Consider the following 14,788-nt stretch of genomic DNA (forward strand, 5'->3'; position numbering starts at 1 on the left):
TTGAGCTGTATATACTCTTTCTCTGGACCAAGGATGCAGAGTTATCAAGCCCTGCTTCAAACATTACAGATGAAGACACAAACCTTCTTGTGACCCCATATAATGTCGTCATTTTACCATCATAGAACCTCTTTGCTTCTGGGAGCTTTTTGTTTAAAGTGACCATTTTAAAATATAAATACCTCTGAAAATAGCTGTGTTATAATCATCTGGGCTTTGTTTTTGCATCATTTTCTAATGTGTGGTTGAGAGGGAGGAGAGCAGAACTAGAATAGTTGGAATATTCACATAGTATGTTCACAGAAACAAAGAGATGTTTGGTGGAAAATGGAAGAAGGAATGATCTATGCCAAGAGGAACATTGAGAATATGAGTAGTTGATGGCTGACATTGTGGACAGCATTGGAATGGCTGGGAAATTTCTATAAGGACATTAGCTTCTAGAAACCTATCTCTGTTTAAAAGAAAAGACAGCAGAATAAATAGCCTTTCTACTGTATGGCAAAACTCTTTAAAAATTAATAACCATACCTTCAGGGAACTGACTCATTAGTAGACCCATCAGACAGCAGATTCTGGTGCTGCAGTGGAGGTGGTGAAGGATATCAGAGGCCTTAGACAGGCTCTGCCTAGTGAAGTAAATCAAGAGTGGCCACTTATTGTGAGAAATGCAGCCAAAGTCCCCTCAAGAACTCACCCCTCGAGCTCATCATGGTACAGTCGCCAGCATTTAAGGTGAAGGTCTCACACTGCTAACATTCACTTCTTGAAAGGTGTTCACTCCTTCTAGCGGCCTGGGGTTAAAGTGGACATATTTTCTGAACTGCTGTGGGGCAACCAGTAGAAGGTCAATGAGATATCAGAGACGTGGAGAATGGCAGGCAAAGACCAGAATGGAGCTGGCCACAAGGAAAGAAGATGCTGGCTGTCTTCAGAGTAGAGTATGCCCAGTCCAAAAACAGCATAGAAAAAGGGCCTGATTCACCTGCCCAAGAATATGCTAGACCCAGAGAAAAGGTAACCTGGCATAATCTACTGCCAATACCACCCAAACAGCTTAGTCAAGAAACCAGAGGAACTGGCCTTCAAGCCAGGCAGTACAAGTGTTTCTGCCTCCTCTCTATGGAGGATAAAGGACCCTGAAGAAGCAGCTTCCAGGGGCCAAGATCAAATGAAAGAGAAGATGTTAGAAGGTCCATGGAAGAGAGGTGGCCAAGAAGCACCCCACCCAAAAAAGACAAAAATGTGTAAATGTATTATTGTAGATCTTTATTTGTTCACCTAGAGAATTGTCATTATTATTTCCAACTTTATTGAGGTATAGTGGCAGCTGAAGTTGAAGATATACAACATGGTGTTTTAAGATACACAACACTGTGAAGTGATTATCACAGTCAAGTTAATTCACACAACTGTCACCTCGCCCAGGTACTATTTGTTTGTTTTATTTCATTTGGGTGTACATATATGCATGTATATCTGAATGTGTGTGTGTGTGTGTGTGTGTGTGTGTGTGTGTTGTGGTATATCCATGTCTGTGTGTGCATACCTCTGTACATGCATGTCTCTGTGTGTGCATTTCTGGGGGACCTATATGTGTATCTACCTGTGTGTGTGTGTGCATGGTATGTGTCTGTGTATGTGTGTCTGTGTGTCTCTGTATGTCTGTGTATGTTTATAGATGTGCTTGTCTCTCTGTGTGTCTGTCTCTGTTTCTTTGCCTGTGTGTGTTTATGTGTGTTTGTCTCTCTGTATGTGTGTGTCTATGCATTAAGAACACTGAAGATTTACTCTCAGCAAATTTCACAGATACAATGTACCATTATTAACAGTGTTCATCATGCTACATATTAGCACACAATAGCAATAATCCCCAGGAATTGTTAATCCTTCTAAAGAACTTTTCAGCCTTTCATACAAAATCCCTCTATTTCCCTGATCCAAACCCCAGAAACCATTGCTCTATTTTCTGTTTCTGTGAATTCAGACCCCATATTTAAATGAGGCTGAAGTATCGGATTTGTCTGACTTGTTTTGCTCAGCATAAAACCCTCAAACGTCATTCATGTTGTCAAAAATGAAAGGGCTTCCTTCTGTTATGGAGGAACAATTTTCCAGTATGATTTTATGCAGTGAGTTAGAAAACATTGAGATAATCCTAATCTGATCTTGGCAAGGTTTCTCGGGATGTTTTGGAGGGAGCATAAGACAGCAAAGTATAAGCAGCAATAGCAAAAGCAAGCAAGTGGGTTTACATAAAAAAAAAAATCTGCATGGCAAATGAATCGATGCACAAAGCAAAAAGAGAGCTTTGTACAGGGGAAGAAAACATCCCCAAACTGTTTATCTGGAAGGGATTAATATCTAAAATAATTCGATAACAAAGAGTAAACTTTTTTTTTAAAAAAAGGGCAACAAGCGTAAACATATTTTTTCCAAATAATAAAACATAATGGGCAACGGATTTGTGAACAGGTGCTCGACACCATCAGTCATCAGGAAAGTAAAAGCACAATGGGATAGTACTCCATACCTGTTGGGATAGCTGTCAGCCGAAAGGCAGCAATGTGGGCACGATTGTGAAGGAAGCAGCCCATGAACCTGGTAGAAATATGGGGGCACAAACATTATGGGAAATAGTAGGGTGTGGCCTCAAAACATTAAGATAGAACTCTCTGTTACCCGAAAATGCCACTCGTGCGTATACACAAAGGAAAGAAAATCAGGAGTCTGAAGAGAAGCCCACAAATCTCTGTTCATCTCAGCACCATGCGCATTAGTGAGGCCATAGAAAGAGCTCCAGTGTCTATCAACAACAGGCAAATGGAAAAAGAAGTGGTTGTCATGCCATACATACAAGGTGAGGAAAATGATTTATAGGCAAATCATCTCATCCTAATTTTGGAATATGTGCATATATTTTCACAAAAAAAGTTTAGGCCGGGCGGTGGTGGCGCACGCCTTTAATCCCAGCACTCGGGAGGCAGAGGCAGGCGGATCTCTGTGAGTTCGAGACCAGCCTGGTCTACAAGAGCTAGTTCCAGGACAGGCTCCAAAGCTACAGAGAAACCCTGTCTCGAAAAAACAAAAAAAACAAAAAAACAAAAAAACAAAAAAAACAAAAAAAAAAAAAACAAAAAACAAAAAAAGTTTAGTTACTATCTCTATGCAGCAGAATTTTTGTATAATTGCCTTTCTAATTTTTCAGTAGACACTTGGAAGTGTTGAATAATAGCTCACACCTATAGAGTACTGACAAACATCTATAGAATTTGACAAACATTGAGAAAGATGTAGGATGATTTTCTTTTATGAGCACTATAAAAACTCAGTATGATAAGTACAATTACCTGCATTTCACAGCTAAAAAAACAAATGTATACTCTATATCCAAGACCAGAGAGTCAGCAGAGAGTCATTGTTTAGCCAAGGTCAATCCGGGTCCCCCACAAACACTCCTCTCCTCATGTGATACAGTGAGAAGTAAAAGGAAGCATGTCATAGCCAGACTTTAACCCACATCTGTTGTTTCAAAGCAAGAAGTTCTGTGAGTTCACAAATAGCACACAGACCAGCTAGTGTGAGTTAAACTCATGGTAATTCTAGCTGTAGTAGAGTTGGGAATGATGATCACCAGGTACTGAGGGCTTGGCGTATACTATTCCATCAAGCCACATTATCCTGCAGTAGGATAGATTGCATCAATGGTCCCAGTTACTCAAACTCTGCCTGCATCTACATTCAGACATCTAACTATGCATTGCTGTCCTTGCTTTCTAACTTAAGGCTCAGGGACACAAATAAACTTAAAAACAAAATCATATTATCCTCTCAATAGGTACAGGAGAAGTCTTTGACAAAAATTCAACATTATTTCATGGTAAAAAAAAAATCTAGAAAGAGTAGTAGTGGAGGAGGAAAACATTACTCAACATAATAAAGGCTATCTGTGACAAACTCACAGCCAACATTTTCTTAAATAAAGAAAAACTCTCATTAAAATCAGGAATGAAACAGGGCTACCCACTACCCCAACTTCTTTTTAGTGTAGTGCTTAGATCACTAACTGGAACAAGAAGGCAAGAGAAGGAAATAAGCGGGGGGGTGGGGGAGAAGCCAAATTATGTCTATTTATAGATGATATTATATTATACATAAAAGATGACCCTCAAATAAACCAGAAAACTTCTAGATAAAAACAACTACTTCTGAAAAGTGGCAAGATAAAAAATAAACTTACAAAAATCATTAGCCTTTCAACACACAAACAACAACCACACAGATAAGAAGATCACAGACAGACACACTCCAGTTAAAGTAGCATCAAAGACAATAAAATACCTTGGAATCAAGCTAACCAAGGAGACTAAAATCTCTACAAGGAAAACTTCTAATCTCTGCATAAAGAGATTGATAAAGACACCAGAAAATTAAAAGAGATCTTGTACTTATGAGTCAGTAGGCTTAATATTATGAAAATAACCTTCCTACCAAAAGCAATTTGCAAATTCAATTCAATCCCAATCAAAATGCCCACAGTATTCTTTACAGAAATAGAAAAAAACTCCTAAAATTCATATGAAACCAGGAAAGACCCCACATGACTGAAGCAATGCTGAGAAGTAACAACAGCAACAACAAGGTGCTCATCATCTTTAGCATCTTCAGAGAAATGCAAGTTAAAACAACTTTGAGATTTCATTTTACCCCAGTCAAAATAGTCAAGATCAACAAAACAGCTAACCACAAATGTTGGCGATGTTGTGGGGAGGAAGGACCCCCCCCCCCTCATTCACTGTTGAAATGCAAAATGGTGCAGCCACTCTGGAAATCAGTATGGGGGAGTCTCAAAAACAAAAGAACTAAAAATAAATCTACCCATAACCCCATTATACCACTCCTCGGTATATACCCAAAGGACTCAGCATCCAACTCCACAGACACTGCCTTAGCCATGTTCACTGCTGCTCTAGTCGATAGCTAGGACATGAAAACAAACTAAATGTCCTTCAACAGATGAATGGATACTGTAAATGCGATACACATGCACAATGGAATACTATTCAGCTGTAAAGAAAAATGACTTTACAGGTAAATGGATGGAACTAGAATAGCGACTGTATTGAGTCAAGTAACCTAGATCCAGAAAGACAAATACTGTGTGTTCTCTCTTATCTGGGGTTCCTATCTCTAAATCCTTGAATGTGAGTATACAGCATGGAGTAGTTACAGAATCCAAGAAAAGGCCATAAGTGGTGAAAGGTTGAGAGGAGAAAAGAAGTATTCAGGTGATATGAAGAAGGAAATGGAAAACTAGGGAGGGAATTCCAGCCAGGGAACGGGAAGGGAGACCAGCACAGAAGGAGAAAGAAGATGAGACAAATTATACTAAGGCTGTTTGATAAAACCTCAAGAAATCATATTATTTTATGTTTACCTAAAATTATTCTATATTTATACATATATATGTAAGACATACAATATAGTTTTAAATGTCACTTGAGATGACAATACTTCCCATGAGAGCCACACACTACCAAAACCCCAGTGCCAGGCAAAAGAAACCTCCTTTAGAGTGGTTTGGTCAGGGTACTTGGAAAGACTCCCCAAATAATATGGGCTATTGATGTTGCCTTCGGAGGCTTCTCAGGAGTTAAAGGTAAAATCTCTATTGCTGGAGACATTGAACACTGAGGGCGCAGGATGGTTTGCATTAGATCTAAACTGAAAGATTCCCTCCTGTGGTCTAGCTTCCTTAGTCCTGGGCAGGTTTGTGAGAGCTTCAGATGGAAGGAAGCAATCAAAGTCCTATCCAGTTGTACCACCTATGAACCACAACAATGACTAGTGTGGCAAAACATCTGTAAAGGTGCAGTGAGTGGCACCTTGTTGTGGTAACCAACAGCTGTGTAGTTTGGACTTTAAGCCCATTCAACAAGAAATACATTGTGCTGGTACTGGAAACCTAGCCAACTATGTATCGTTAGTGAGGTCCTAGACCTTACAAGAGGATCTACTACCACCACTTTACTAGACCAGCCTGATTCCTAGCTGTATTCTAAATCTTATCCTTATACCACAGATCAGCATAGCTACCACCCACCACCAAAGAAGCTTCTCTTTGCTGCAAAGAGAAAACCACATCCCAGAAAACCACAACTGGACACAATGCAGAGATCAACAGATTGTGGGGACCGTAAGTCCCATGGATATATCTGCAGCATCTCCTGCTTCTATGGTTCAGGAAACATCTAGGAAGAGGTGGTGGAAAGATTGTAAGAGCCAGAATAAGAGAAAGTCTGCTGTGAGACTGTGTCTCCTATAAATGGCTGAACAAACAAGATCTGAACAATGACAATATCAATAGACATGGAAGGAGGAAAATTTCACTAGATAAAGATAACTAATGATACTGAGAGAGAGGAAGAATGAGTCTCTCCCAGTGATAAGACCCCTAATTGGTTACCCAATACAAAGTAGTCAGTCCTGAAACCATATACATATAAACAACAAAAATGGACTCAGCAAGTTGTATTTATACACACACAATAATTAATAATAACAACAATAATAATATTAATAATGAGAGTGGAAAAGCACATGGGAAGGCTTAGAAGGAAGAAACATTGGAAAGGCTAAAGAGAAAATGGAAAGGGAAAGTGATATATAATTATATTTTAATTCAAAATATGTTTAAGGAGAAGAAATGAAAAACCATACAGCTAATAAATTAATAAATGACGTGGAAGGTTTTGAACCCAAAACTCTCTTAATCCAGGAATTGCTTTTAATTAACATTTTGTGTGTGGGGTGTGTGTGTGTGTGTGTGTGTGTGTGTGTGCATGTGTGTGGGGGGGATCCCCTATACAGATATTTGCATGCAGGTATACTCTCCCAGCTCCAAGGAGCTCTGGCACTGTGTGAACATGTATATATGTATACTCACAGCAAGGTATTCTTTTTCCACAACTGCTCACTGACTGAAGATTTAAAATTTGGAAGTAGTGTTTGTGACTTGACTGCCTGAGCTGCATTTGACACTTTTAAACAGTCAACTAACTGTACTCCTTGAGCTTAAACCAGCAGCTTTGTGCCTAGGGATTCTGGTTTCTTTCTTTCACACACCCACACTTTTTCTTGTCTGGTCCACAGGCATTTAATTTCACACAGATCCCTTCAATACTGACAGGTGTCCCAATATTAATTTGTGTGCTTCAAAGATTTATGCTAAAACTGCTGATGATACCAATAGAAGATGTAAAATTTGACCTTCATTCGCACAATGATTGGCATTGACTATAATTCCTTGTGAGATTTCACATAATCAGCATGCTGGTGTGTGTGGCTAGAGTACATAATCAGCTGTTCGCTATCGAAAATCACCTTTCTGCTGGGCCAAGGAAACAAATTCTCATATTTAATGGTCAGGAGAATCAATTATTAGATATATAACCATCAACTTTTCACAGCTCATGTGAAGATGTTCAGAGATAATAATGGATAAATGCTCTGCCTACCCCAAGTGTTTCTCTCTTAACAAAAATCCTTGTGATTGAGGGATTAAACAGCAGAGGGATAGCAGGTGGTTTGATGGTGTGACCTTGGAAAGTGTTGCACACAGGCAAGTAGCATAAGGACAATCTGGCCACATAATCTCTGTTCCAACCTACCTCAGACTCATGGACGTGGCAACTATTTTCATTTGATCATTTGGTCACATTCCACCTTTGCCCATCCTACTCAGTACCAGGTCAGTCTGGATGAATATTGCAAGGTTATAAAGTTGCGTGGACTTCCTCACATCTAGTTTCCAGTTGGTTCTGCTGAATGTGGAGCCTTGGAAGCGAGACAGAGAGGCAGAGAAGAAAACAGAGGTGCTTACTCACTAGGTTTTTCCCAGTGGTATCTGAGGAGATGACTGCCTCCCTTTACCAGAAGTCTAGGCTGCTTCCAAGAGGCCCCCTCCACACATCCATCCCTAATGCAAGTTCCACTAATTGAGTCTTGTATTCATCCCTCTCGACCAGAAGCAGTAGATGCCTGACAGCTTATGGCTCTAGGACTCTTTGCCTTCTCATGACTCATCCCGCACCATATGCCACCCTTCATGACTAATCTCTGTGTTAGCCTTCCTTGAGTCATCTCACTTGAACGTCCTTTAGATGATGTGCTGTAGACCTCCATAAAAGTCCTCTCGGTACACATCTCCTTACAGTAAAAGGGATAACGGAACGGAAAGGTTAAATGGTATAGGGATGAGAGGGCAAGGGAGATATAAGATTTGGAGAGGAATAACTAACACTAAAAACTTGAAAATGTCCTACGGATACCTACTACTGCTGAAGCTTCCCAAAATAAATACATATATATATATATATATATATATGCCAAAAAAGTTTAAGTAGAGTTACCTTATAGAAGAGGGATACTATCTCCCATAGACACCATGAGCAAAATGCCCAATGACAGGTATGGGTTATCTCTTTTTTAAGATGTTGGTCAGTGGGGACTCATAAACACACCCAAAAGCATCATAGGCTCTCACCATTGCTCCCACTTTGCCTACTAGAACCTGATGGGAAGACACTGGTGAAGCACAGTAGAGCATGGAGTTTTCAAGCCAGGCCTGACCGGAAAACTTTACCCCTACTGGTCATCTCTCATAATGCTGTAAGGGTCTATGATCAATAGTCTTACCCAGCTGTGACCCCAACATGCCGCAATAACAACTGACCTGCTCACTAGTACAAGAGAGGCATGACTGACTTGAGAATGACCATTTTCTGAGTGGATTTAAAACCTGCTACAGAAGATAGAATTCATGCCTGGTATGGTTTGTTAACTGAGTCAAAATCCCACAGCTGGCTAAGGCATAGACCCTAGGGAAGATTCTAAGATTATTATTTTGTTAAATGGACACAGGAATAAGTTGCCCCCTAAGTTCTTATACTCATAGATATGAGCATCTCTCACCATACCACAGAGAAGCTTCTTTTATAGTCAGCGGTGATAACACTGAGGCTCACGGCCAGTCAAAGTGCAGAGAGCAGGAGACTATGGGGCACTCAGCTCTAAAACCTGTAATAGAAGGCAGGCAGGATCTCTTCCTCTTCCATCTTCTTCAAATCCAAACTCAAAACCCAACATCCTTGACAGGATTTCAGAATATAAGCACATTGTATAAACGAAGTGTGAATGTCAAACCATCATTTTGCTGAAAAACATGCTAGAAGCATGAAGAGGAATAAAAAAACATGGTGTTTGACACAGGAATTTGATACTTAACAAAGTCTGGAGGGATGAAAAGAAAGGAGCCTAAATTAGGCTTTCTCTGAACTAGTGGTGTTTGTACGGCTACCTCCAATCTTTGTTTGCATAGATCAGTCTATCATCTTCATGCTTTCTGGTACTTCTTAATCGCACGTCCACTGGGAAAAGGTTTTATTTGGTTTGAAAACTGCACCGTATTAATCTTGCTGACATAAAGACAAATGAATATACTTAATGCCATAAAGTCTAGATGAAAAGCAAAACCATTCAGATCCACCTGTTGACAGGGTAACCTACTGTTCTTCCTGGCATTCCCTTGGTCTAGGGGATCTGGTCTACAGCCTTAAAATTAGGCTCAATGGCCTTGACATTAACTGGCAATAAGTTGCTGATTTTATTAATTCTTATTACCTATCCCGTGTAGTAGATGCTGTATCTAACTCTCCTAGATAGCGGTGAATAGGGGTAAGTTTCTCTTCTCACTGAGATTACATTCTACTGCCAAAGCACCTGGGAAGCGTCTATTTTAAAATGAAAATCTTACATAGATGGAAACACACACACACACACTAATGCTCAATTATCATGTCCTTAACATGCATGCAAATATAAGAGATTGTTCAGTATGCAAACGCAGAATTTCAGATCACTAAATCCATTCCCAGACCTCGAAGCCTCTACCCCATCCAGCTCTCCACACACAGAAGCCAAAGATGAGGTAGCTGGTGTGAAATCTTGAATAGCTAATAATAATAATAATAATTAATAATAATAATAATAATAATAATAATAATAATAAAGAATAGCTCTCATAATCTCTCCATTCTTCAGTAAAAGGCAGAGCCAGGGGTAGGGTCCAAACCTCAGGAATCGCACCACACTTGTCTCAGAGTCGGTCTCTCTGCTTGTTTCCTTTCCTTGTAGCTTCTGGGAAATTATCTTACAAAGTTTTCTTTCCTTGGACCCTTACACCTGCTGTTCTCTTAAACAAGCCACACCTGTTGCAAGTTCATCCAGGAGCCTAGAAAGCATCTCTCGAGACTATCCCCACAGGGCTGCTCCCCTCTTGGAAACAAGAGAAGGAACTCACTCTCTCTGTCAGACTCACCCATCACCAGTAACTATCGCTTCTGGCTTCTCCTTCCCTGCCAGACCCTTTGCCCAGAACACGACAAGCATTCTGGAAAATTCTATACACAAATGAAGCTCTTATTTACTCTATAATAGAATCATTAAGAACACTGGGATGTATGTGCAGACATGATGAAAAATTCCAAAATATCCACAAAATCGCTATGCTTTGTTTTAGGGGTTTTTTTAAGGTATAATAAAATATTGTTTCTGCTTTTTGAGTTAAAGAAGAAAAAAAGCTCTGCTCCCTGACCTCAGTTACCAATGAACTAGGTCCCACTTGCTCTTTTGTGCTTTCTCATATGTTGGTCATACCTGACATACAAAATAGTCCTTCCTTCCCTGCCACCCCAGCCCCTGCCTTCACACATACATAATGCTGGACCTGTCAGGCTCGAGAAAGCAAAATATCCTCCTGAGGTCTTAAAGGGAGAATAATGGGTGGATGGGAAGAAGGCTTGCTCCACCACACACCTAGGAACTACACAGATGGCATGCTGTTGGAATGCTAGCAGTTGGGCAAATTAATGTCACTATCTCCTAGTAAAGTTTCAACTGAGATACTCATGTAATTCATGCAAATTCAAAAATAATTGAGGTTCGTGTTTCTGGGATAAAGCCATGGCATTTTGCTTTTTACCTGAACTACCCCTAAAGGGGGTCATTTTTATTATTCCATATTCAATTATTCATAAGCACATACTCACAGATTTCAAACCCATAAAAGGTCAGCCCTCTTTGATTCGGCAATTGTTTTCTTCTGAAGTCGGAAAGCCGCCATGAATATGCGTGCACACAGCCCTGACACGTCCCTCCCTCCTCATTAACACTGTGTTCACTGTATATTTCAAAGTCAAACAAATAATACCTGTCACGAACATGAATTTTTAACATCTCCTATATTTCATTTTAAATGAAATGTCAAAATGATGGAAAATATTTCCATGGAAGTTTGGAAAGGGCATCATTCGCCAAGGCTGTACTGTGAAGCCTCTGGCTGGGGTGCCAACACCGCTGTGGCTCTGGGGCTCAGCCTGGGCTCTGGTATTTTACTGCCTTTGTCGTTCCTGCGGTGGCTGTGAAATGTCAATGCGCAATCTGTTTGCCAAGTCAATACGCTGTTCGGGCTGATGGGACCCACTGTCCTCCCTTCCTCTCAAAGTGGAAGCTGCTTATTTACAGCCTGTTTCAACTCCCTGCTTGGGGGCTTGAACTGCATTTCATTTGCATACGATGATCTCCTTAGCATATGTGTGCCTTCTCTTTGGCCTTTCAAGTCTACTTACTACCTCTCAGGGTAGAGGGATCAAACTGCTCTGGCCTCAGCACTAAAGCCATGCTTCTTCATTTCAAGTTACTGCTTGTTCTCCTAGAAGGAATCGGGTTCTTTCCACAGAAACTGTTCCTGGAGAGTGAGAGTCTAAACTGGTCATGTGACATGATGCTAGGTAGCTTTACTCTTTTGTAGGCCAACATATTTGGCCATTACTTTTGATGTGTTTCTAGAGCTGGGAAGCCTGGGATCAGCATTGGCAGCGTTGATTATTTCCACAGAGACCTTTCTCCTGGGGTGACCTAACACTGCCAGGTCACGGACTCTCTATACCAGCCCCTCTGGTGCCCCCTTTGTGGCTCAAATCTTTTCTTATAAGGACACTGGTTGGATTTGGTTAGAATCCACTTAATGTCCTCATTTTAACTTAATTGGTTCTTTAGAGGTCCCTTTTCCAAACGCAGTCACAGTCGGAGCTACTAAGAACTGGGGTTTCAACATATGAATAAGGAGAGGAGGTATAGCTCCAGCCACAACACTTGTACTCCCCATTTCGTGTCTGTTTTTTCCAATGCATAGTCTTGAAGCCAAATGTTTCTCAAGCACATGGCTGAACTTGTGTGATAATCGTGTGTGTGTGTGTGTGTGTGTGTGTGTGTGTGTGTGTGTGTGTGACAGACATACAGAGTTCACACCTAAACAATTCATTTCTGAACTGAGTATGTTGGCACACATATCTGTAATCCCAGAACTTGGAAGTCTGAGGTAGAAGGATTGCCACAAGTTCAAGGACAGCCTGGACTATATAACAAGACCCTGGTAATAATAATAATAATAATAATAATTTAATAATAATAATTTCATCCTATCTCAGCATAAGATTTGATTTGGAAGGAGTCTTTCTTACAGAAGTTAATTACAACTTGATAAAGAGCAAAATAAGAGCAGACAAGATTAGATACAAGACTGACTAATAATATATTATGGACAGAGACCCAGAGAAGGTGCTATGGGATAGAGAGAGGCAAGGATTGGACTGATCCATCCATGAAGCCATAGACCAGCAAGCCCTGTCAGCAGCCTACTCCGTTTCAGGGCTCCTTCCCATACAGTCTCCAAGAACAAATCCTGCACCGACCGGCACAGTTTCTGCCTCTGGGACTTCTCAAAACACACCTTTTGTCTTAGACACCTAGTTTGTGATCATTTGTAAAGCAGCCCTAAGAAATCAATGGCATCACTTTGTAGTTAAGGGTGTAGGACTTTTCTTTTCCCTCCATTTATTGAGGCTTGAGGCATCAGGAAACAGACCATCTACAGCCTCGTGATGGGGACTGGCAGTGGCCACTAGCGCACCCTAAGTCCTCTCATAAAAACCAGACACAAATGAAGAAGACTTGATCTTTCAAGCATCGGAGGATTGCAGTTAACCAGCCACAACAGTAGTGAAAGAACGATGAAGGTTGCAGTGTGCACCTGAATTAAAGGAAGGTTTTTCCCTTTCTACTTCCTAACTTCCAAATCTGCACCTGCAGTAAGCCTCCCCTGTCCGCCCCGCGCAATCGTACCAGATCAAGGATCCAGATAGAAAGCCACAGCGCTGAGGTGAGAGTCTGACCACCAGCGGAACTCCTATGTGCCTTGCTCCTGACCACACAGAGAGAGATACTCAGGGATGTTTCATACAGGTCTGCCAGGGCATATGTACATATTATCCCCCGTGTAGCACCCGCTATAGAGGAAGACTGCTGCGTAGCTACAAGACTTCCTGTCCCTCGACAACAGAACTTCACACAAAGAAGACAGAAGGAAGTCACTGTAGGAAGGAGGAAAGCAATGCACATTTGCTTAGCAACTCGTCTTGGCAGGAAAATGGGAGCACAAGTCAACATTGCCTAGACTAGACCAGGCACCTTATCGCAAAGGACCCACTGTAAAAAGAGACAGGCTGATAGATCGCGGTGGAAAGGGCAGGTTGAGAGGCAGAGGGTCGTCGTGAACGGGAGACACAGAGATGTACAAAGAGGGGAGGAGGCACAGTACCACGGTGAGAGGGCTGAAGAATGATGGAGAGAAAAACCAGAGACCCAAAGAATCCCAAAGCAAAGCTGGAGGGCTGGTCCACGTTTATCTACTGCATGGAATGGTTGTTAACAGTTCATCAACAGAGAAAATCAAAACATCCACTCTTTTGAAAACAGTCTTCTCAAATAGCAGCCCTATAGAAAAGACATTAGCTGTCACTCATCTACGTGTCCCACAGACCCAGATGTCCTTTAACTGGGAGAGTGGGGCACAAGAAATGACCAACCCCATGATTACAGAGAGTGGCAGACAAAATCGTGCCCATGGGTATCCCCAGCTTCTTCCTCTGGACTCTGTACAATTCTCTACCTGGAGGAGCACTATTCTAGTAGTATTTTCAGCTGCTAAACAAACTGCATTTACTGGGCCATCACCTACTTGCATACCCCACATGCAAAAGAACACACAGAATCTGATCACTGTAGACAGTCTCTAGTCTTACTGTCCACGGTGAGAAAGGAATGGAGGTGTGGGTCCATTCTGTCCCCAGACTCCATCTGAAATTTAGCGATACAGAAATTTGTTGATGAAGTCCTAGAAATGTTTGTGTTCACTAGATACCAATGAGCAACTCTAACTGTGTCCAAAACAGTGGTTCTCAGCCTTCCTAGTGCTGCAACCCTTTAATACAGTGCCTCATGCTGTGCTGACCCCCAACCATAAAACTATGCTGTTTCATAATTATAATTTTGCTACTGCTAGAAATCATAATGCAAATATCTGATATGTGACCACAAGGGGGTCGCAACCCACAGACTGAGAACACTGGTCTAGACCTTAACAAACCTATAAAGGAACTTTCCCTCCATGTCCTGTTCTCTGGGAATCTCCTCCTCCTGTCACCTTCCCACCAATCCTTCTCTAGTTATTATTTATAGTTGACTTATAACATTGTTATATATACATGTATATCATATACATACACATATTTCAGCTGATGCTACACAGTAATACAAGAGATACGCAAATACTTGACACCTCAATTGTTTTCTCTACCATATTCATTTATTTTTCAGTTATAATGATTCT

The 14,788-nt window shown here is 41.0% G+C and overlaps 1 protein-coding gene across 1 annotated transcript in view; it reads left to right on the forward strand.

Moving 5' to 3' along the window:
* The window catches only part of LOC119815205 (nucleolin-like), a 72,257-nt gene that overhangs the window by 8,359 nt on the left and 49,110 nt on the right, over positions 1-14,788 (forward strand). The window contains 3 exon segments of the mRNA XM_042055141.1: positions 557-735; positions 1,057-1,247; positions 6,083-6,196. Coding sequence (XP_041911075.1) covers positions 557-735; positions 1,057-1,247; positions 6,083-6,196 — 484 coding nt within the window.

This window comes from Arvicola amphibius, chromosome 5 (genome assembly GCF_903992535.2).
Source record: "Arvicola amphibius chromosome 5, mArvAmp1.2, whole genome shotgun sequence".
NCBI lineage: Eukaryota > Metazoa > Chordata > Mammalia > Rodentia > Cricetidae > Arvicola > Arvicola amphibius.